The sequence below is a fragment of the Panulirus ornatus genome, chromosome 3, assembly GCF_036320965.1.
Source record: "Panulirus ornatus isolate Po-2019 chromosome 3, ASM3632096v1, whole genome shotgun sequence".
Classification (NCBI taxonomy): Eukaryota; Metazoa; Arthropoda; class Malacostraca; order Decapoda; family Palinuridae; genus Panulirus; species Panulirus ornatus.
The window spans coordinates 1,848,577-1,869,683 of record NC_092226.1 but is presented as its reverse complement, the minus strand read 5'-3'; the positions used below and the strand labels follow the sequence as shown (position 1 = coordinate 1,869,683).

Genomic DNA, 21,107 nt, shown 5'->3' with positions numbered 1-21,107 from the left:
GAGTTGGTCCAGCGGGGTTGCAGGGCGAGTCTGGGGCAGTGGGCAACGGAGGCCGGGTAGCACGAGCCAGCAGCAGGCGAGGTCGACAGGTTCGCGACCCGGGACCGGTCGTTGACGAACTCGGCTCATGAGTCATGTGGGTCAGCATTACACGACGGTCACACTGGGGAAGAGAAGGTACAGCTTGGCACGGCCATGATCGCACCTCCTGCCTGTCCTGGGTAGTCGCCAGGCGCGGGTGACGCGGGGCATTGATGGCTCTCACTATGACGCAGGTTGACGCCTGCCAGAAATACTGTCGTGAAATTTCGCTTCTCATCGCCATATTGAATCACTTTGCCTCACCATCACAAAGACTTTCCTGAATGCCTGATAATTCATAGTTTTACCTTCCTTGAGAGACGTCCATGGTCGATAACAGTCTGAAGTCAACTATGGTCCAGGAATTTAAACGCGTTCCATATCACTGACCTCAGCTCAATCTTCCTCCCACTCAGCCAAGTGTTCACCTGCCCTTGTAAACGCCGTTAGTTCGACCTTAATGATGTTACAGGTGGGCGTGTCCTCCGTCCGCGCCTCCTCAGGGTGCAGTTCTCCTGGCCAGGTAACGGAGCAGGAAGGATGTCCCCGCGGGTCCAGCGGGGGGCGTGCCCCGTCCCCTGAACAGCCTGGTACTGACCCACGGCTGACGGAGGAGGGATGGCAGTAGTGGAGGGAGGGAGCGAGGAGAGTGGGGACGTGGGGAGGGGAGAGGGAGGAGGAGGGCGGGCGCGTCCACCACAGGAAGGGCCTGGGTCGCATTTGGTCTCCTGATACGGAAGTCTTAACATGATGGAGGCCGGCAGTGTCCCGCCATGACACATACCACGCTCCTTATCAACAGTTATTCACGTACAAAAAAACAATCAAAACTGACACACTCTGCCCCAGCTGGGGGTTTCCTTACGACCGAGAATCATTTATACAAACATCTAACAATTGGATTTACAATTTCTAACAGTCATAAAATTTTCACAACAATGAAAACCATAAATTTCCTCCCTGTACACAGCAGTGGACACTCACTCGTTACAAGAAACAGCTACACCCACCACCACCACCACCAGCTGCTGCTGCTGCTGCTCCAACGAACGCTTCAACCAACTCAACCATGACAGAAATCAGTCAATATTTACACCTGATACATAACACTGCTTGTCGTGAACACATGATTCCACTCATGACAAACTATGGCGTGAGGGCCATCAGGTCGTTAAGACGGTCGTGAGGGCCATTAGGTCGTTAAGAAGGTCGTTTGAGCGTTAACAGGTTTTACATGGAAGCACGTAATGTAAATGCTCAACCCTCGAGCTGGGCTCATGAGCCGGGGTTGGGGAGCCGCTCGGGTCTTCCCGTCTGCCTCACCACATTGACCCAGACCACACCAGCGGGACGCTCATACCAACGGAGAGCCAGGAACGAGGGTGGTCACTAAGGGCGAGTCAGGGGCAGGGGGGAGTCACGGCCAGGGTGAGCCAGGGTTGACAGTAGTCACTAAAGGCGAGTCAGGGGCAGAGAGAGTCAGGGGCGAGGAGAGTCAGGGGCGAGGAGAATCACGGCCAGGAAGAGTCACGGCCAGGGTGAGTCAGGGTTGAGAGTAGTCAGGGGCAGGGAGAGTCAGGGCCAGGGAGATTCAGGGGCAGGGAGAGTCAGGGCCAAGGAGAGTCAGGGTCAGGGAGAGTCAGGGTCAGGGAGAGTCAGGGTCAGGGAGAGTCAGGGTCAGGGAGAGTCAGGACTACGGGAGGAGTCAGGAATCTGTGGTAAACATGCGGTTGCCTGCTCAAGTGTGCAGAACTGTGACCAACATGACCAGTGATCTCCCTCCCTCTGTCCCCACACCCCTTGCCTTCCCCAACCCTTACCCCAGTCTTTCCTTAGTGCTGTAGTCCCCTACCTCAGGTTTACCTCAGTACTGTAGTCCCCTACCCTAGGTTTGCCTCAGTACTGTAGTCTCCTACCCTTGGTTTGCCTCAGTACTGTAGTCCCCTACCCTAGGTTTGCCTCAGTACTGTAGTCTCCTACCCCAGGTTTACTTCAGTGCTGTAGTCTCCTACCCCAGGTTTACTTCAGTGCTGTAGTCTCCTACCCCAGGTTTACTTCAGTGCTGTAGTCTCCGACCCCAGGTTTACTTCAGTGCTGTAGTCTCCTACCCCAGGTTTACTTCAGTGCTGTAGTCTCCTACCCCAGGTTTACTTCAGTGCTGTAGTCTCCTGCCCAAAACATACTTCATAAGCCATGTTTCTCCTCGGACTTCATCATAAATTCTTCCTTATGTTGTTTCGTTTCTCTTGTATAAAGATGAGCGAGGTGGCAGTGTCTCTCGTAGACTGACGTAATAGACGAAAGCACAGAACTATGTCGACTCCCAGCAACCCCAGCTGGGAGCAGGTGATGGTTGTTGCAGGTCAACTCTCACACTGCAGCACACAATGACACCAGCTTGTCTATATGTCATCACTTTTAACGACCAAGTAGATCGTTCATGCTTCATATCTATGCTCGTGACTTGTCAATTTGATCTGGAGAGATGATCTTAACTTGGCGTTGCTGTTGGAGGCGTTAGCAGGACGAAGAGAGGAATGGTCGGTTGGAGTCTGTAGCGTCGGAAACAGATTTATTGTGTGGCTAAAATCTATCTCATCATTACGTTGTGTAAATGGTCGGTGATAACTTTGTCCTAATGATAACATATTATACCAGATGATATCACTCTGCACGATGCACTTCATGATAACGTACAGGGTAATGATATACAAGATAATACTATACTAGATCATATCATACTGGATGATATCATACTATACTAGATCATATCATACTGGATGATATCATGCTATACTAAATCATATCATACTGGATGATATACCATACTAGATCATATCATACTGGATGATATCATACTATACTAGATCATATCATACTGGATGAAATACTTCACGATATCATGCAAGGCAATGTTGTCTTAGATAATACTATACTAGATCATATCATATTGGATGATATCATACCATACACTACTGTACTACACAGTAATCTTGATAGTCTATCATCCTTGATGTTATCTCTCGAGATAACTTGTCTTCTGAGCTCTCTCTCTCTCTCTCTCTCTCTCTCTCTCTCTCTCTCTCTCTCTCTCTCTCTCTCTCTCTCTCTCTCTCTCTCTCTCTCTAGCTTCCTCGAGCATGTAACAGTTGACTGTAAGCCTTTCATCCCCACCCACCTCAATTCGCTCACCGCCCACCTCCTAACTCCTACTACGCACCACCTCCCTCCCTCTTGGAAGTAACTGGAAATTGTAAGCAAAGTAATGCACACACACACACACACACACACACACACACACACACACACACACACACATTATATATTATCCCTGGGGATAGGGGAGAAAGAACACTTCCCACGTATTCCCTGCGTGTCGTAAAAGGCGACTAAAAGGGGAGGGAGCGGGGGGCTGGAAATCCTCCCCTCTCGTATACTTTTAATTTTCCAAAAGAGGGAACAGAGAAGGGGGCCAAGTGAGGATATTCCCTCAAAGGCTCAGTCCTCTGCTCTTAACGTTACCTCGCTAACACGGGAAATGGCGAATAGTATAAAAAAAAGAATATATATATATATATATATATATATATATATATATATATATATATATATATATATATATATTATATAACGTCTGTTCAGGTAAGGTTGAGAGGTTAGGTTGGAGACGGAGGTTGGTGGCCCTCCGTCAGGAGGTTTCCTGGGGTGGGTTCACGTGAGCAATGTGCGGCTCCTGCAGGCGTCACTCTTCCTCCCTCATACCGTTGCCGGCAGGCAGGCAGGTCCTGGTCAGGCTGGCCGCACTCCTTCCCTTGCGCGGGTCCGACGCACGGCCGTCCGGGGCTTCCGTTTTAAGTAGGATCTTCCGGGTGGAGCAGATTACTGGTCTGAGTCAAGTCAGGCAGGGTTAGGCAGGGCCCGCTGGTGGCTCGCGTGTCTGGCAGTAATGTGTGGCTTCACACGACACGCTAACCTAGCCTCATCTCAACCACTCCCAATTTTCTTCTAAACTGTATACTTAAGCTGACGGATTTCTCACTCGACGATTTCATTGATTTCTTAATATCTTTTTTTTCTCCTTCTCACCTGACGTTACCAATCATGTATTCTTCATATTTTATTTGATCATCTGAACGTTACCAGTCATGTATTCTTCATATTTTATTTGATCATTTTAACCGAATGAACGTAGCTGACCGCCGTACTTAGCGGACAGAAGAATCAGGTCATGGCTGAGGATGCCAGCCACGTCTGAGTCGATAACAATGCTTCGCACGTCGTCTCTCACACTAACAGTTATGCTGTCCTCAGCCCCGCACGTCGGTCGCTCCTCTAACCACCAGCTATGCTGCCCTCAGCTCCCTAACTCACCCCTCTAACCACCAGCTATGCTGCCCTCAGCTCCCCGGGGATCTCACCCCTCTAACCACCAGCTATGCTGCCCTCAGCTCCCTAACTCACCCCTCTAACAAACAGTTATGCTGCCCCCAGCCCGACCATGACAACTGGCAACATGAACTCCGGTAAAGCGAGTGGTCTAATTTGCTGCAACGTTAACGACGGTTGGTTGAGGTTGACGGAGGGAGGGTGGGCCGGATATTGACGCCAGGAAGAACAGTAAGATTCCGATCTATTTAGCTCCTCCTTACAAGTAGTGCCGTCGGGGCTCAGCGGTTCGGTGAAGCTTTGGTTCACTGATTCACCTTCGTTGTGTTGCTGCTTCAGAACAGCGAACCTAAAGCTGAATGAATCCTACAGAACTGAGGCGAAACCAGAGTAGTTCAGCTCGTCAAACAATTCCATCACATAGTACAGTAGGGAACCGTTGGGTTAGGAGTAGATTCCTGCAAAAAATGATTCATAAAACTTGACCATCGCTTCACGTCCCTCTCAGCCTACAGCAGCTCGGTACCGGAAGTGATATATCTGCTTCCCACACTCGTCAGGTCTTGGCCGCTCCTCATCTTGCTAATTCCATCCCTCCTAATTAACCACTGTAGTACCGTACTACCTAATGGCCTCGTTAACAATGTACAGATGGTTGATCGCCACAGCCAAGCGGCCGGACACGGCCACCGCCTCGCTAACTGTACTCCGTCCTTTTGGCCAACACGCAAGGTCGGAATCACATCATTATCCAGCTGTCAGTGGCCCTTCCGTCGGGTTGCGGGGGCAGGAAGTGCTGTATATGAGGCAGACCAGGCGGAGGGGTAGCGGGTTAGGGTGTGGGTGGGGGGGAGGTGAGTGGAGGGGTAAAGCTGGAAGGAGGAAAAGATGGAAGGATTACGGTGAAGGAGTTTGACGTAGATGGAAGGGAAAGTTGATAGGTAGTGAGGGAATCAGGAAGATTAGGAGATTCTGGGGTTAAGGAAGCAGGAGGGGTTACGAGGTGGAGGAGGATGGAAGGTGAAGGAGTTGGAGGAGGTTATTAGGTGGAGGAGAGGACAGAAGGTGGGTAGGAGACGGCAGCGACGAGTGAGAGGGAGGAAGAAACGGTGAGATGGAGGAAGAACGAAAGGGTTGGTAGGGAGATGGTAGACTGGAGGGAGGGAGAGAGGGAGGGAGAGGCTGGGAAGGAAGGGTTGAGAGGCTGGGAGAGAACAGGTAGGGGATGATGGGAAGGAACATGGGCGTGGTTCAGTGTAGAGTGCCCCCACCACCGCCGCTCAGTGGGTCCCCCTTCCCCTCATCTCTGTGGTGAGCGACGTAGCCCCAGCGTCTGGACGTGGGTTGGTCGCTGCCTCTCGGACTGGTCCTTCGTTTGTCCTCTTCATATCTTTAGTTGTTCATGATTATGGATTATCAGATTAATCTCCTTGACGTCCAGGAACATCCTAGCATTTCTCATACCAAGTCATGACGAACTGTATATTTACTGGGCAACACACGTATCACACGGGGTGGGGGGGGGGGGGGGCGGTGCAGCATGACACAGGAAATCATCTCCTCGAGAATAAAACAAACTTCAGTAGAATGAGTTTGAACAAATCATTTATGCAATTGTTAATCTTCAGTAGGTAGCAGGGATGATCCGTGCGGGGTGTCAACATATAAGAGGTTGTTACATGGGCTTCATAATGGTTCATCGTCTCATTCGCCTCGGTACGAAGAGCAGGATGTGTGGTATAGCAAATCTGTTACCTTTAATGTGGGTAAAAATCTCTGCAAAAACAGACTTTTCTGCGGTCGGTGTCCGCTGTCGGAGGATGGTGTACAGTTGACCGTGGTGTCTGACCACATCCTGGCCACTTTGAAGGACCTCCCGTGTGCCTGATACACCCAGGGCTCAGGGCTGCAACGGAGGGTGTGAAAGAGCAAGGTTTTTTGCTCAACTAGATCTTGAGGATCTAACGCAGGGACTCTGAGACATCAGTCCTCTCACACAGCATAATCATGAGGCTCTAACTAACAGTTGTGAGGAGGTAAGATCCTCACAACTTGGTCTTGTGTCTAATGACAGGATATGTATCTCCTACAGCCGGGTCTTGAGGTTTTAATGCAAGGATCTGAAAGAACAACACTGACACAACCAAGTCCTGCGGCTTCCAACGATGTGAGGCCGTAAAACTACGGTAGACTAACCTTCACACTGAGACCAGTGTGATGTTGAAGGGAAGAGACACACATCTAGATCTTGTGTCTTACTTAAGGTAAAACTTGTGTTTCAGGATTCCCCTGAGACTGGCCAGTCCTGTGAGTTCTTGTGATGCTGCAAGATCTCTGGCAGACCCAGGTCTTGTAGACTCCCCCGTGTAGGTGACAGCGACGAGCTGTGACCAGAGGCTTGGGCCTCATGAAGGTGAAGCAGACCTTCCGCTCCGTTGCATCGTAGATTTCCACAGAGCAGAACATCTTAGGGTTTAGTTTTAATGACCCCTTCTGACGGTAGCTGAAGATGGGCTCAACTGGTTCAACTCTTTGTACTTGATTACAACGATTCCTATCTCTCTGAGTGTCATACACGGCTCTGACGTGTGGGTAATTCTGGAGGCTGGACTTGAACGTTTACTGGTGTGTCAGGAAGCAACATAACCGGAAATATAAGTACCCGTTGTCGGTGACCACGTCTCCTGATGAGGCAGTGACGCCGGAGGGAGACCAGTGCCATAGCATCGTCCCCACCAGGGAGACACTGACACTGAGGGAGACATTGACACTGATAGAGACGCTGACATTGTGGGTGAGAAATGAGAGACACAGGTATTCTTTGACATAGCTCTGTACCCACGTACCGTTCACCCACCCTCCACGGCCACCCTCTCCCATATACCACACCTCCTCCCCCATGGTGTCCACAGACTCCCATGAGACCAGGGAACTCAGTCAATGTCCCAAACTAATAATGAATATCATGATGATTCTTGATAACAATTTCAGAGCGATAGCCGAGTCAGGTCGGATTTTAAGACTTTATGACATATTGTGAAACTCTCGATCGATCTATTGTCATATTTGAAATTAATAAAAGGACAAAAAGATACTGGTCGTGATTCCTGAGTGATTTCAAATAACATGAAGTAAGTGGCTGTTCCAGGAGTCTGGTAACATGTACGCAGTGTGTTAATACTGGCAACCAGGACGAGGGATGGAGGGAACACGAGAGCAGGTCGCCTCCAGCACCGCACACTACAGTGTGTGTGGTAATGATACACGTCTTCACACTGTGATCCCCTCGCCCTTGGTTTTCTGACGCTGGGGACAGAAATGAAGCAGCGTTTGTATGGCCTGTGGAGATGGTCCGGACGAGCATTGTTGAGCAGAGCATCATTCTAGATCCTCTCGCTTATCGAAGAGTTGTGAGGTTATAATGAAGTAGATGAGGTTATAGGGCGAGACCAGATCTGACCTAAGCACGCCTAACCCACCAAATCTAACTTAACCCAAACCTAATCTAGCATAAGCTAACTTGATTCAACCCATCCTGACGTAGCACAACCCAACGTGAACTCAAAAAACCTAATCGAAGGCAAACCACCTTAATTCAGCCGGTCCAAACCTAGCAGCTTTCACTGTCTGACTTGCCTGACGGTCACACCTGACTAGAATCAGTCCAGCTGGGCCAGTGTTAACTTAAATAAAGAAACATCTAACACAACAAAACCAGTTTAGCCCAGCATGACTTATTTCAGGCTAATCTAACCAGGCGCTGACCTCATCTGTAAATGTAAATCAGAACTACAAGACAGAGATGCCACGCTGAGCTCCACACCCCACCACCGACCTGCCACGCACATCAACAAGAGTCTTTCTGGCCTGACATGTCACCTGGCTGGCAGTGTCGCTCCAACGGAGGGGAGTCGATTGTAAGATCATGACGGGTCATGTAGCGTTCACCGTTCGCTCAGCTGTGTACAACGTCGTGAAACATTAACGGTCCCTTTAACACACCTAGTGAGTACCTATCCATATGATTCATGCGTCACTACAGTAACTGTAGTTATACAATATAAACAAGTAACGTTTTCAGTGACTAAAGACGTTCTCGTTACGCATAACGTCTGAGAGATTCCTGAAGACTAATTTGAAAAGAATAAATGCAATTAAATTTACATCCCTAGTAAATGTTGACACGATTACCTGCGTGTCATGTTGCACACCTGAGAGGCCGAACATCTGTCAGTGTATACAGACAGTGGACTCAGGTTGAAGCTTTTATCTGGACGGGTAAAGTCCATCATCACGTTCAACCAACATGTTGATGAAAAATGTTTGTAAGGATGAGAGACAAACACAAGTGAACTGGATGGAGCCAGATGCACGAGGGAAAACATCATGTCTGAGACAAGGCAGATGACGCCTTACCCTTGCCTCACCCTGGCCTCACCCTTGACTCACCCTTGCCTCACCCTTGACTCACCCTTGCCTCACCCTGGCCTCACCCTTGACTCGCACTTGACTCACCCTTGCCTTACTCTTGACTCAGCCTTGTCGTACCATTGACTCACTGTTGACTCATCCTTGACTCACCCTCGACTCATCCTTGACTCAGCCTTGACTCACCCACCATATCATCACATCAGTATCTTTTCACTTTGCAGAATGTGATGGTGAAGATTCCCTGGTGGTATTGAGCCATGTCTTTCTTGCCTCAGAGGCGGACTAAAGAAATATGACACGTGTTTGTGTGTGTGTGTGTGTGTGTGTGTGTGTTTTCTTGTTCACTGATGTTACATTGGAGGTCAACCTGGAAAGTGATGAAGGTAATTCCTTGCAGTGAAACTTAATCCTTCATCTCAAAGTGACTCACACGTGTCTTACAAGGTCATCCTAACAAGGTCAACCTTGACGAGAGCTGGAGTAATAGTGATGAATTACGTCTTGTGGATCCCTGTGGTCATCCTACCCCCTGCCCCCTACCCTCCCCCGGTCACTGCTATAATGGCCAGGGACAGATGGCTGACGAGACACCAGCTGACGCTCGGGTCGAGCTGACACTGATGCTGACGCGTAGCTGACAACGTTAGGCGCGTCCCTGCGGTCGTTGACGCTGCGGGCAAGTTCAGTGGTTAACACGACGAGGAAGATGATACATGTATCGTTAGGCAGTTTATGTTGCTTTATGAGATCAGTGTTTCGTGCCCTGCCTCAGCTGCATGATTCCTGCATGACGTGAGCTTCGTTGATTACTTCCTGCCACCAGTCCTGATGTGTTGCCTCATGCTTGTGTCATGAGACGGCCTCTCATGTGTTGTTAACGCTGGCTCCGACGTACAGGAAGAATTTTTGATGGCATGAGGTGGAGTAAATTCCCAGGAAGTGGTCACCTCTGACACCAGTCACTTCAAATCACATTCATGTCTCGTGCAACTCCTCACTGTTCCGTCTTTCATAGCCAGTGGATGGCATTACACGTGAACAATTATTGTCTGTGGTCCCGGACGCTATCATGAGGTCGTTCTCCCCTGGTGTTCAAGCCTCCACCACCTGCACAACCCTCGTCATAATCTTCTCCGCCAATACAATGCTCACTAAAGGATTACCGGAGGAATTATAGTTGTTATCCCGTGTTGCGGGACAGTCACGGTCGTCTGACGGACGCTGGGGTAATTTTACAAGTTTTTCTTTCCTGTTTTACGTCGAGCGACAGCCAATTTCTCGTCTTAAAGGAACACCTCCTTCCCGCTCATCCTGCCTGGAAACTACTATAATTTGCCGCGAGAATAACAGGAACCAGGCAAACAGTAACGAGAGTTCGCCTCCCTCCTCGTGGTTGGCAATGCTGACGGCTGGAAGGAGGAAGCATCAGCAGCTCCAACTGTCTTCCACCGGTTCCTCTTCCGCACCACCACAACCTCGCCAGGGTCGTCCGTCGGACGCCACCCCACCCCTCCACCGCCAGCTATGTTGATGACGAGCTGTTTCGTTATGGGGGAGTGCAGTGGGTGGGAGGAGAGGGGAGGACGGGGGAGGAGAGGGGTGGGGAGGACGGGGGAGGAACAAGTCGGTTTGCTCGAGTCATCTGGGAAGTTCGATTCCGGAAGCTCATTTACCTCGCCCGGGAATGTTCATGTCCCTGACCTTTCTCGTCCTCGTCCTTGCCCTTGCCCTTGCCCTCGTCCTCGTCCTTGTCCTTGCCCTCGCTCATCACCACACGCGCGGGCGCAGGTGCTTCCGCCTCCTCCTCCCGGCCAGCCACTCACTCACCCGCCTCCCGTTGTTTTGATATTCTGTTAGTAAGTGGCTCTCGTGGTTGTGATTCGGCATTTCCTCGATCACTGATGATGGTGTTGTGTCCTGAATCTTTGTACCAGGACGCCAGCAACGTGCTGTCATCAGGGTACACGTGAAGCTTCCTCGACATCCAAGCTTGCGTCAGGAGCTCCTGGGAGGGACCGTCCATCCTCTCCTTCATTTCTTTCCAGAGTTTCTCGTCGTCTGCCACGTGTTGTATACACACTGAGGAACCATCACTCACGACTGATATGTGGAAATACATGTTTCTCCTGGTGTTTGTGAGGATGTGGAGCGCGTATCACTTGTTAACAGATGTGATATAGAAGTTAATCATCCATCACTGAGCTGAACTTTGAAGGCTTCCACGTTCACTGTCGTCAGGATGTGTCTGTAACGATATGAGAGATTATGGAAGAGGAAAACCTGAAGAAAGAAATTATGCGATGTGTTCTCAACTATTATATGTGTTCTCTACTGTTGTATGTTTTCTCTACTGTTGTATGTGTTCTCTACTGTTGTATGTGTTCTCTACTGTTTTATGTGTTCTCTACTGTTGTATGTGTTCTCTACTGTTGTATGTGTTCTCTACTGTTATATGGTGTGAGTCACAGCAGGAGTAGCATGTGTTCAGCTGCACGTCACGTCAACACCACTCCTCCTCACCAGCTGCTCCAACTGTTGTCATTTCTTCTGCCGAAGCAAAGACAGAAAAAAAATGGGGTTTTGTATATTGGCCCGTAAGGATATGATGTATAGAGAAGAATCTCCCGTGGTGCTGTCGTCAGTTTGATGGCCGGCAGATCAAGACAAGAATCATCCATATAATGAACCACAAACGTAATTCCTAGCCAGTATGACACCTCCGCCGGCCACCCGTCATGGTCCTCAACATGAAATATACATTTTTTCCCGATGGTTTACGTTCGCAAAGATTCTTGCCTGGAGGCAGGGGTAACTCGACCCTGTGGCGGGGAAAAATAAAGGCGAATATGGCAATTACCCGGGACGATAGACCGCTAAACGTAGCTGTGGGTTTGTGGTTTCCCAGGACGACTGTCACTGGCCGGGACTGTACAGGATCACGACAACCGAAACTGAGTTTATACATGTGGACGGCGGAGCACATCCTGGGAACACAACACCAGCAGCGCCTGGGTAGACAGAGGTAACAGGCAACCACCAACCAGGTAGAAATGATAGTGATGGCAGCGCTGTGAACCACCACTATACGTAGTGGCTGATAAGTTTCCCTCCCTGACTCATTACTTCACCATCACATATGTGTTTGACATCAGTCCACGAACTCAAATGTTCTCAACGCTTGACAGCGCACAACCTAAACGACTCTTTGATGTTAACTTTATATTTCCTCACATCACGTCATGACCAGGACGGGTGGGGGGGGGGGGGGGCTTGTTTACTGATCCTCTGACTGCCAGTAGGGAGGGAATCACTGGTCACGGAGGGCTGGACGGCTCCCAGGCCTCCTCAGCCTCAACAAGAGAGTTGCCTCACCTCAGCTGCACCGACGGTGCCTCTAGGCCTGGCCCTGTCCCTGGTTGTTCCTTCAACATTGTTGGATTTTTGTAGAACAACATCTGTCTACTTGTTCACCTGATCTTTCTCCAACCCGGGGGTTCATGGCTGCCTCTCCTCCACAGTGTCAAACCTTCATCTATAATCATGGTTTTTCTCCACGAGAGATGTTTGTGGTTCCTGCAGAACCTGAACATCTACTGCAGTCACATGGCTCAACATTTCGCTGTCCTCTGTATCTTTACATTCATTTCGCATTTTTCCTCCTAAATCATCTCCACTTCTCTACAACTCTTCAACCATTCGACTTCCTGCTCTGATGCATTGCTATCTTCATCATCACATGTTGCGATCCTCTATACACGGGATCTCTCATGTGCATCACAAAATTCGGTTGTACTTGGGATGATCTTGGTAGAATCGATGGCCTTTCTTTCTTCCTTCTTAACGGTCTGGAACAAATAACTAAACATCTGACATGAGTTCAGATCATCACAACTATTTCTATAATCTTCACGCAGTCGTTATCACCTGCCAACGTTCCCACGATGCAGATATTATTTCTGTCTACCTTAGTGTCTTCTGACCACAGTCTTATCTCGATGTCACTTTCCACAGCCAAGCCGCACACACTATACCACTGTTTACCTTGACTGTTTTACTTCATGTTTCAGTCATTGATGTACGTCGCCCCCCATACACCAATTAGATTTAATCCATTCAGTCCAATGCACACCTCTCATCCTTTTCAAAGTTTAGGCCGCCATATCTCAAAACCTCTTTCACTTCACCCTACCACTTCCATCTTGGTTCCCCTTTTTCCATGTTCCCTTAATTTCTGAAGTGTACAATGTCTTAGTCATCCTCTCGTCACTCATCCTCTCCATATGACCGAACCATTTCAGCACAACCTCTTCATCTCTCTCAGTCAGATTGCACCTTCTACCAAATTTTACTCCCCTCTTCTTCTTTTATGTTTAGAGCCCATGAGTCGCACCCATACATCACCGTTGGGGTTGCTATACCGTCAAACATACCCATCATTGTACTCCTACATACTAACCTCACCTTCCATACACTGGCACGTTTGTCTCCCTCACATTCCCAGTGACTCACTTCATCTCAGATAGTTCCATCTCGTGCCATGACCACTTTCAGGCATCTAATCCACTTCATCCTCTCCAGGTTCTCCCCATCCAAACTCACACTCAAACTAACCTGTCATTCTCTCCCCTGCTAAACCTCATTACCCTGATGTTACCCACATCAACTCTCAGCTTTCTCGCCTCTCCTCCTCGCACACGCTTTCAACTATTTCGATAAGAATTCCTCAATGTTTCTAGTAAGTTTCCTCCTTTACCATCAATTCGTAGCATCTACCACAAGGAACGTCCAGCAACCTTATCATATGCTTTCTCCAGATCCATGATCATCACACACAAATCCTTCTGTTTCTCTATGTATTTTTCAGACATATTCTTTAAAGCAAACTCCTGCTCCATACATCCTCTACCACTCCTGAAACAACAATGTTCCTCCGCAGTCTGATGCTCTGTGCTGGACTTCACCCTCTCACACACCTTACCAGGTACACTTAACAGATTTATTCCTCTGTAATTCGTGCACTCACTTTTGTCTCCTCTGCCGTTCTGAAATAGCACAGTACAAGCATTTCACTAGTCGTCAGAGGCATCACCCAGAAAACCATTAATACTTTGAAAGTTCTGACTAACCAAACAACGTCACCTCCCTTCCTGGGAAATCCATCTGCAGTGCCATCCAATGTATTCTAGCCGCTTTGCTCTTCATTTATGCAAGGCTTTTGTCGCTTCTCTTCGCAAAACTATTCGCCATGACTCTCTTGTTTCGCATACCTCCACGTCGCAAGCACCCTATCATCTAACCTGCCCGACAGACCTTCAAAAAACTTTGTCTCCTCATCACCACTTCCTTACCTGTTACCACTTTCCTTATCTGCTCCAGGCACAGCTGTTAGCATCTGTTATCTTGTTATCTTCACACTATCCACTTTCCAAGACATGTTCTCGTTTCCATTCAAAACACTCACCCGTGTCATTTCTCAATTGCCCTTTCCTTCAGCTCATGCACCTTCGTCTTCACCTCCTGACGTTTTCCTTTATATGTCTCCCAGTGGCTCGTACTCCATCCCCTTAACCAATGCTCACATATCTCTCTTTTCCCTTTTACTGATAACTTCCTCATCCTACCCGTTTTCAAACGCTCATACCCTAACTTCCGCACAGCGCACACTTCGCCCACACACGTCAGCAATGCTTCCCTGAATACTTTGTATTCTTCTGCCACTCCCCTTGCTTCATCTACTCTCACCGTAAGCAGTCGTCATCCAGTATATCTTGGTAAGTGTGCACACAGCCCCAAGCTCACTCACTCTCACTATCCTCTTCCCGTCCCTGTCGTTTTCTCCTTTCTTAAACGCCACTTTTCATACTCGCCTCCACTAAGGAAGGGATCAGATATCCCACCAACTGCTCCTGGTGGAATACACACACATACACACACACACACACACACACATATATATATATATATTCCCTCAAAGGCCCAGTCCTCTGTTCTTAACGCTACCTCGCTATCGCGGGAAATGGCGAATAGTATGAAAAAAAAAAAGAAAAAAAAAAAAAAAAAATATATATATATATATATATATATATATATATATATTCATTAAGACAAGCGACAGGTTCAGTGAACAAGGGGTAGCGATCATTCCTCTTTCGTGTGTTTTTGTGGTTCTCTCTAAACTGGTTGCCTACAGAGGAGAAGCGCTAGTTTTTGTGAGTGGTTCCTTGTGGAGTCTTTCTTGCCCCAGGCTGCTGACGTCCGGAACGACACTCAACCATCTTCACAGAGCTTCTCTCTCCTGCACACAACTCACGCCAGACACAGTGAAGACAGACTGACAGGCCAGCAAGAGACTCTCAGAAAAGGTAATGACGGGCGCTGTGTGGATACCTACCACGGTGCTAAACGTTGAGAGGAAGGACGTAACCGCCACAACATGATCTGCCTCAAGGATCGTTTGATTCATGATTACGGTGACCACTGACTGGAACCCGAGCTGCTTACACAACAGTGGCAGTATACCCGTCACACTGGTAGTGTGTCTGGAGGGTGTAGAGGACCTTGGTCACACTGCAGGCTGCTCTCGGGGTGTACGTTCACGCCTGATTCTAATGAAGAAGTTGCTGGACCGGTCGGTACGTGAGGATGGCTGCTGGGGAGGTTGTACTGGGAGTGAGGCCCAGGTTGGTGTAGGTGGTGGAGATGATACTCAAGATGGTGACCGTGTTGGTGTAGGTGGTGGAGATGATACTCAAGATGGTGACCGTGTTGGTGAACTTCTGTTGTGAGCCACCAGGTGAGCCCTAGTGAACCACCAGGTAAGGCTTGTTGAACCACCAGCTGAGCCTTGTTAAATCAGCGTGTGAATCTTGGTGAACCACCAAGTGAACCTTGGTGAAGCTCGAGGTGAGCTTCAGTGAACCAGCTGTGAGCTTTAGGGTTCCATTCTACTGAAGACTATTTGTTTATCAGCAATATTTTTCAGTAAGACATGAGATCCTTCAGTGCCAAACGCAGCAGACTTGTGTCTTACCTGGTCACACTCACTTACTGTGGCAGCAGAAAAACATTTTCGACTCAAGGAACAACAGCGTGATGCTCCAGAGAGGTTACTGCTCCTTGTTCCTGACACCTAAGAGGAAGAACTTTTCTGTATCACGAGAGGTTTTGCCAACATCCGCATTCCCAGTGGCTATCTTCCCAGGCAGTAGGAGATCCCCGTTACGGGGGCGTTGGTTCCTCTCCCACTGGACGACGGAGACAAAGTGTTTTCCAGACACTAACTTCACGACGCTAGTACTTTACTGAGATCCGTGGGAACTGTTTGTACGTGATGAATTGATCTCTCTCCCAGCATCATATTATCACGATAACCTGACACCGTCTTTACTGGGAATTGATTTTATATTTGCTAAGCGAATTGATGGATACCATGATGTGTGGTAGATGTTGTCACGTCTTGTGTTATGAGGTGTTTGCTCTACATGATGACGATGCACGTAACCATCCCTCTGTTCTAACACTAATTCACTTTACCATGCGTCGTGCGAATGACTGTATCATTTATACACTACTGTATTCCTGTTTATAGACATATATGAGAAGAGCCACATTACTACCATTTTCCTTCATATAATTCTGAGAAAGTTCAGATCTTCAACTGTTGTTGATATTGAGTATTACTAGTGAGTAGGTATGAAACATCAAAGTTTCCGTTTTCTAACATGTCCTTCTCTTGTCGTTCTCAGGTGCGTACGTTCGTCGTGGTGAGGATGTTGTCTGTCCGTGTGTCGCCGTACGTCGTGGCAGGAGTGCTGGTCGTGTGCGTTGGAGCGCTGGCCCAGGAGACTATCCAGCCGCCCGTCTCCCAGCCCGTCCCTGTCTTCGCCGACATCAACTTCGAGTCCGTCAACCCTGAAGTTACTGACTGTGCTCCTGAGAAGGTGAGGTGCTGGAAGGCTGGCTCTTCCCCTCCTCCTTTGCCTCATACCCTCCCTCCTCACCTACAGAACCTGACGTTTGAACAACTGTTGTTTTTGCTCTGAGTATCTTTGTACAGACAGCCTCTGGCTTAGTTATGTGCCCATCACATTATCAAACTTGCCGGAGGAATTTACATTCGTTCATCCTTTGTCGTCATCTGTCCTTTTACTGAGATCTTTCCTGTTCCTCTCTGCCAGAGACAGGCACCCTTCCTCTTCTTCTCGACCTCCCAATTATATATAAGATCCCTTGTTCTTTCCTAATGTTTCTCAGGCATCACACTTTATTGCACCATGAGCCAACATCTTCCCCTGCCTGTGTGGTACTTTATCTCTTTTCTTTGCTTCTCCGAGCGTGGTACAGATCGCCCCTTCACTAACCTACAACTTTTCCATCCAGTGTACCATTTGACGTCTCCTTCCTAAGAATTTTCAGCCACTCTACGACCTTCCGTTCCCTCCTCCAGCTTCCCTTCAAACACAGTCCTCAACACCGGACGTTCCTTTCCTCATTTCATCTCTTCCAGCAACTGTACGTTGCCTGGCTCCTTATATATCTAGCGCACGTCCCCTAACCACTTCCCTCAGTGATGCACAACCACTCTAACTCCTCCTTCTCCTGCTTCAGGTGTCCTTTGAGCTGGTGACGGGGTATGTGTACTCGGCGCCGGCCGACATGTTGGACTCACAGCCGGGGACGCTCATGCTGACGGACTGTATCGACATGTGCAGGAACAACCGCTCCTGCTTGTCTGTCAACTACGAAACCGGATTGTGTGTTCTCTTCTCTTCCCACGCCGACATGTATCCAGGTCAGTACAAGTTGATCCTCACTTGTCTTCCCGCGAGTCTGCTGTTGTGCATCTTCTTTAGGGACACATTTCTGACAGTAGTTATCAGAGTTCCTGAAGTTCTACATTTCGTGGGATTCTTACCCTCACATTGTGTTAGTCTGCTCTGTCTTACACCTTTCTTCCAATCTGTGCGTAACTCGCGATCATCAGTACGTAACTCACAACCGTTAGTACGTAACTCGCGACCATCAGTACGTAACACGCAACCATCAGTATACGTAAGTAGCGACCATCAGTCTCACTCATGTTAGATTCTGCTTCATCATTGTGAGATTAGCTCATCTTAGCGAGGTTTGTCTCACGTGCAACGATGGAGCCAAACTGTTGCTCGCGAACGTCATGTCAAGTGTGTCTGCCTGTAGCAGTGTTGTGGTCACCGACTCTGTTGGTCCTTGATGGGTCTTCGTCATATTTGGTGGGATGACTCGTTTGATTGACTCTTGTCTCATGCTCATCGATGGCATCTGTAACTTGTCTCATGTTCATAGATAGCGTTCGTATCTAATTCTGGCGATAGTTTCTGATTACTGGTTTTGTTAGATACTATATTTCTCCTCAGACGCACTGAGATTACTCGTATGTTTGACTTGCCAGTTAGCTTAAGCTTAGGGACGCAGCAAAGCCACACAGTCACACAAGCATTCTAAACCTGAACTTCCCATGCTTTCCTTTGGTAAGTCGCGTTACCTTTGTATTGCTTTATGTTGAGTTTACTGAAAGTGTTGATCATCAGCTCTGGACCGGAGCTTGGTCGCTCATCAGCCTCACTGTTGATCATGTGTACATCTCTCGCTCTACACTACATGTTTATTGACGAGTCATGTTACACTTTAACCTTGATTACGGACACAATATCTCCTTATTTCTATGTAAATCTCTTCCGCTGTCTCTTTCTGACTCTGTGTCTCTCCGTCTGTTCAACCGTCTCTGTCTGTCTCTCTCAACCACCTCAACCCTTATGCAGTCAGGTGTCCAAATCATTTGCATCTTTCTAATATATATATATATATATATACATATATATATATATATATATATATATATATATATATATATATATATATATATATATATATATATATATATATACATATATATTCTCTTTATCTTTTGACATTCAACAGAGAGGTCATCTCTACCTGCCTACGTCCAGAACATTTCCTGCACAGTTCTTGGCAGGTGAGCGTCGTCGTCAACATGGATGACTTTGTTCACTTGTTGTGGTGTCGGCCAGTAAGGCAAGACCTTCCCTACGTATCGCCTTCACCACACTCTCTCCCACTGATTCCCATCACCATCTACTACTACATTCACCTACCACCATCACCACTTACCATCATCACTACTTACCACCGCTAACTACCAGTATCACGATCTATCAGCATTAGCACATACTACCACCATCACCCATCATCTATCACCATTGACACCTACCACCATCATCAACTTGCACTATCACCATCTACCACCATCACTACACATTCTGCCAATTCACTTGCACACACACACACACACACACACACACACACACACACACACACCACAAAAAAAAAAAAAAAATTTGCATGAAAATGTTTCCGAGACCGAATTATGACCCGGGGTCACCGTGGCATGGTGGGTTGTGCATGACGTGTGCAACTCAGGAACCCAGGATCGAATTTATGTCGACGGCGAAAATAGACGTCTTGCTAGACAAACATCGGAGAAAATTACTATTTTTGGTTTAGAGAAATGTGATTAGAACTGAAAATACTATATAACGAGGATCAGGACCACATACTTCACAAAAACGAAGTTTACAAAGATTTGCAGCAAAATCATTGAAATTGGTGAAGCTGGAATGTGCATATAGAGTGAGGGAAGAATGACAACACATGAGGGTATCGTCGTCCACAACCTCTGTTGTTGTAGCAGCAAGTCATGAAAGCCTTCGTACACTCCTAGTGTTGATGCAAAGTGTAAACAAGTCCAGGTTGTGATTGATGGTGTATGCAGTGTCGACACTGTGGTGGTGGAGGGGGTAAGGAGGGTACGGAACCTGGGAAGAAGGAACAGTGGACTAGAGTAAAGGAACCACTGGAACAGAGTAAACCACTCGCTGGGTATGATAAATGGACCACTGAACTTGAAGAAAAGGACTACTGTAACAAAATAGAAAGACTGCTGCTGGGGCATGCAGGGAGGGACTGCAGGGGAAACCCTCCAGGATAACAGTTAACTCGGTGCAGTTAGACGAGTCACCTTCAGCAGAACTTGTCTTCCTTATTTGTCTCAGCAGTGAACGCTGGGTCTTGGCTGGGCCTCGGCAGCGCCTCAGGCTCCCCTCTCAACACATGGCCTCCCTCACCTGCCGGCAGGACCTGCAGTGCGACGTGAAAATTTTTTCGTTTCAAGTCATAAGAACATCTAACATTCATCATCATACTGGGGAAATCTTGTACATCATTTGTAGTTGAGACTCTGGGTCACGTTTTTCTTCCTTTCCATTTAATCTTGCATTATTTTCCCTCTCCTTCCTCGGGATCTCTTCTTTCTAACGTTTGTATCATCAGTCACCACAGCAGCAGAGGACGGTGGTACCTCACTCCCACAACACTGCAGGTATCAACGGTTGGTCAGCAGCTGGTGACGTCAACAGCCGAGCACTTCCAGTGTCGACCTGGAACCGGTCCCTGGATGACTGTGATGACCTCACCTTTCAGTGTTGACCTAGACTTGTCCATTGTACAGTTGTGATGACCTCGCCTTCCAGTGTCGACCTGGATCGGTCACTGGACGTCCGTGATGACCTCACATCTCAGTCACATGAGTTCCTGACGCTTTCTTGTTTCCAGTCATACAATGCCTCATGTTCTCTCCCGATGTTCCCCATCCCCGTCCGTCTGTCTGTCCGTCTGTTCGTCTGTCCGTCCGTCCGTCTGTCCGTCCGTCTGCCCCTCTGTCCGTCCGTCTGCCCCTCCGTCCGTCTGTCTGTCCCTCCGTCCGTCCGTCTGTCCCTCCGTCCGTCCGTCTGTCCATCCGTCCGTCCGTCCGTCCGTCCGTCACTCTCTCGGCAGCAGGTGCCAGACAGCCACCGAGAAGGAGGTATTACCGCCAGGTTATCGTCAGGGTTAGTCACGGTGGCACAGTGAACTAACACTGCAGTGGCTGTCAGGTTCCCCTCATCAGCCCAGTTTGCTGTCTTTTATCTTTGCCTCAAATACACGTCGGTAGATAGCATTCAGTCAGAAACACACACACACACACACACACACACACACACACACACACACACACACAACACTCTACAACACGTTGTTATTGTCAACTCTAGATTTTCCAGCGTTGAGCGCTGAGCGTTAGCCCTGCTTATGAGGAACATCTTGTCTTAGGTAAT

At 48.3% G+C, this 21,107-nt stretch overlaps 1 protein-coding gene across 1 annotated transcript in view; it reads left to right on the top strand.

Annotated features, from left to right (window-relative positions):
• The window catches only part of LOC139763940 (uncharacterized), a 53,488-nt gene that overhangs the window by 1,088 nt on the left and 31,293 nt on the right, over window positions 1–21,107 (top strand). The window contains exons 2-3 of the mRNA XM_071690419.1: window positions 16,644–16,838; window positions 17,506–17,689. Coding sequence (XP_071546520.1) covers window positions 16,668–16,838; window positions 17,506–17,689 — 355 coding nt within the window. The 5' untranslated portion in view covers window positions 16,644–16,667. The remainder of the gene's footprint in view (window positions 1–16,643; window positions 16,839–17,505; window positions 17,690–21,107) is intronic.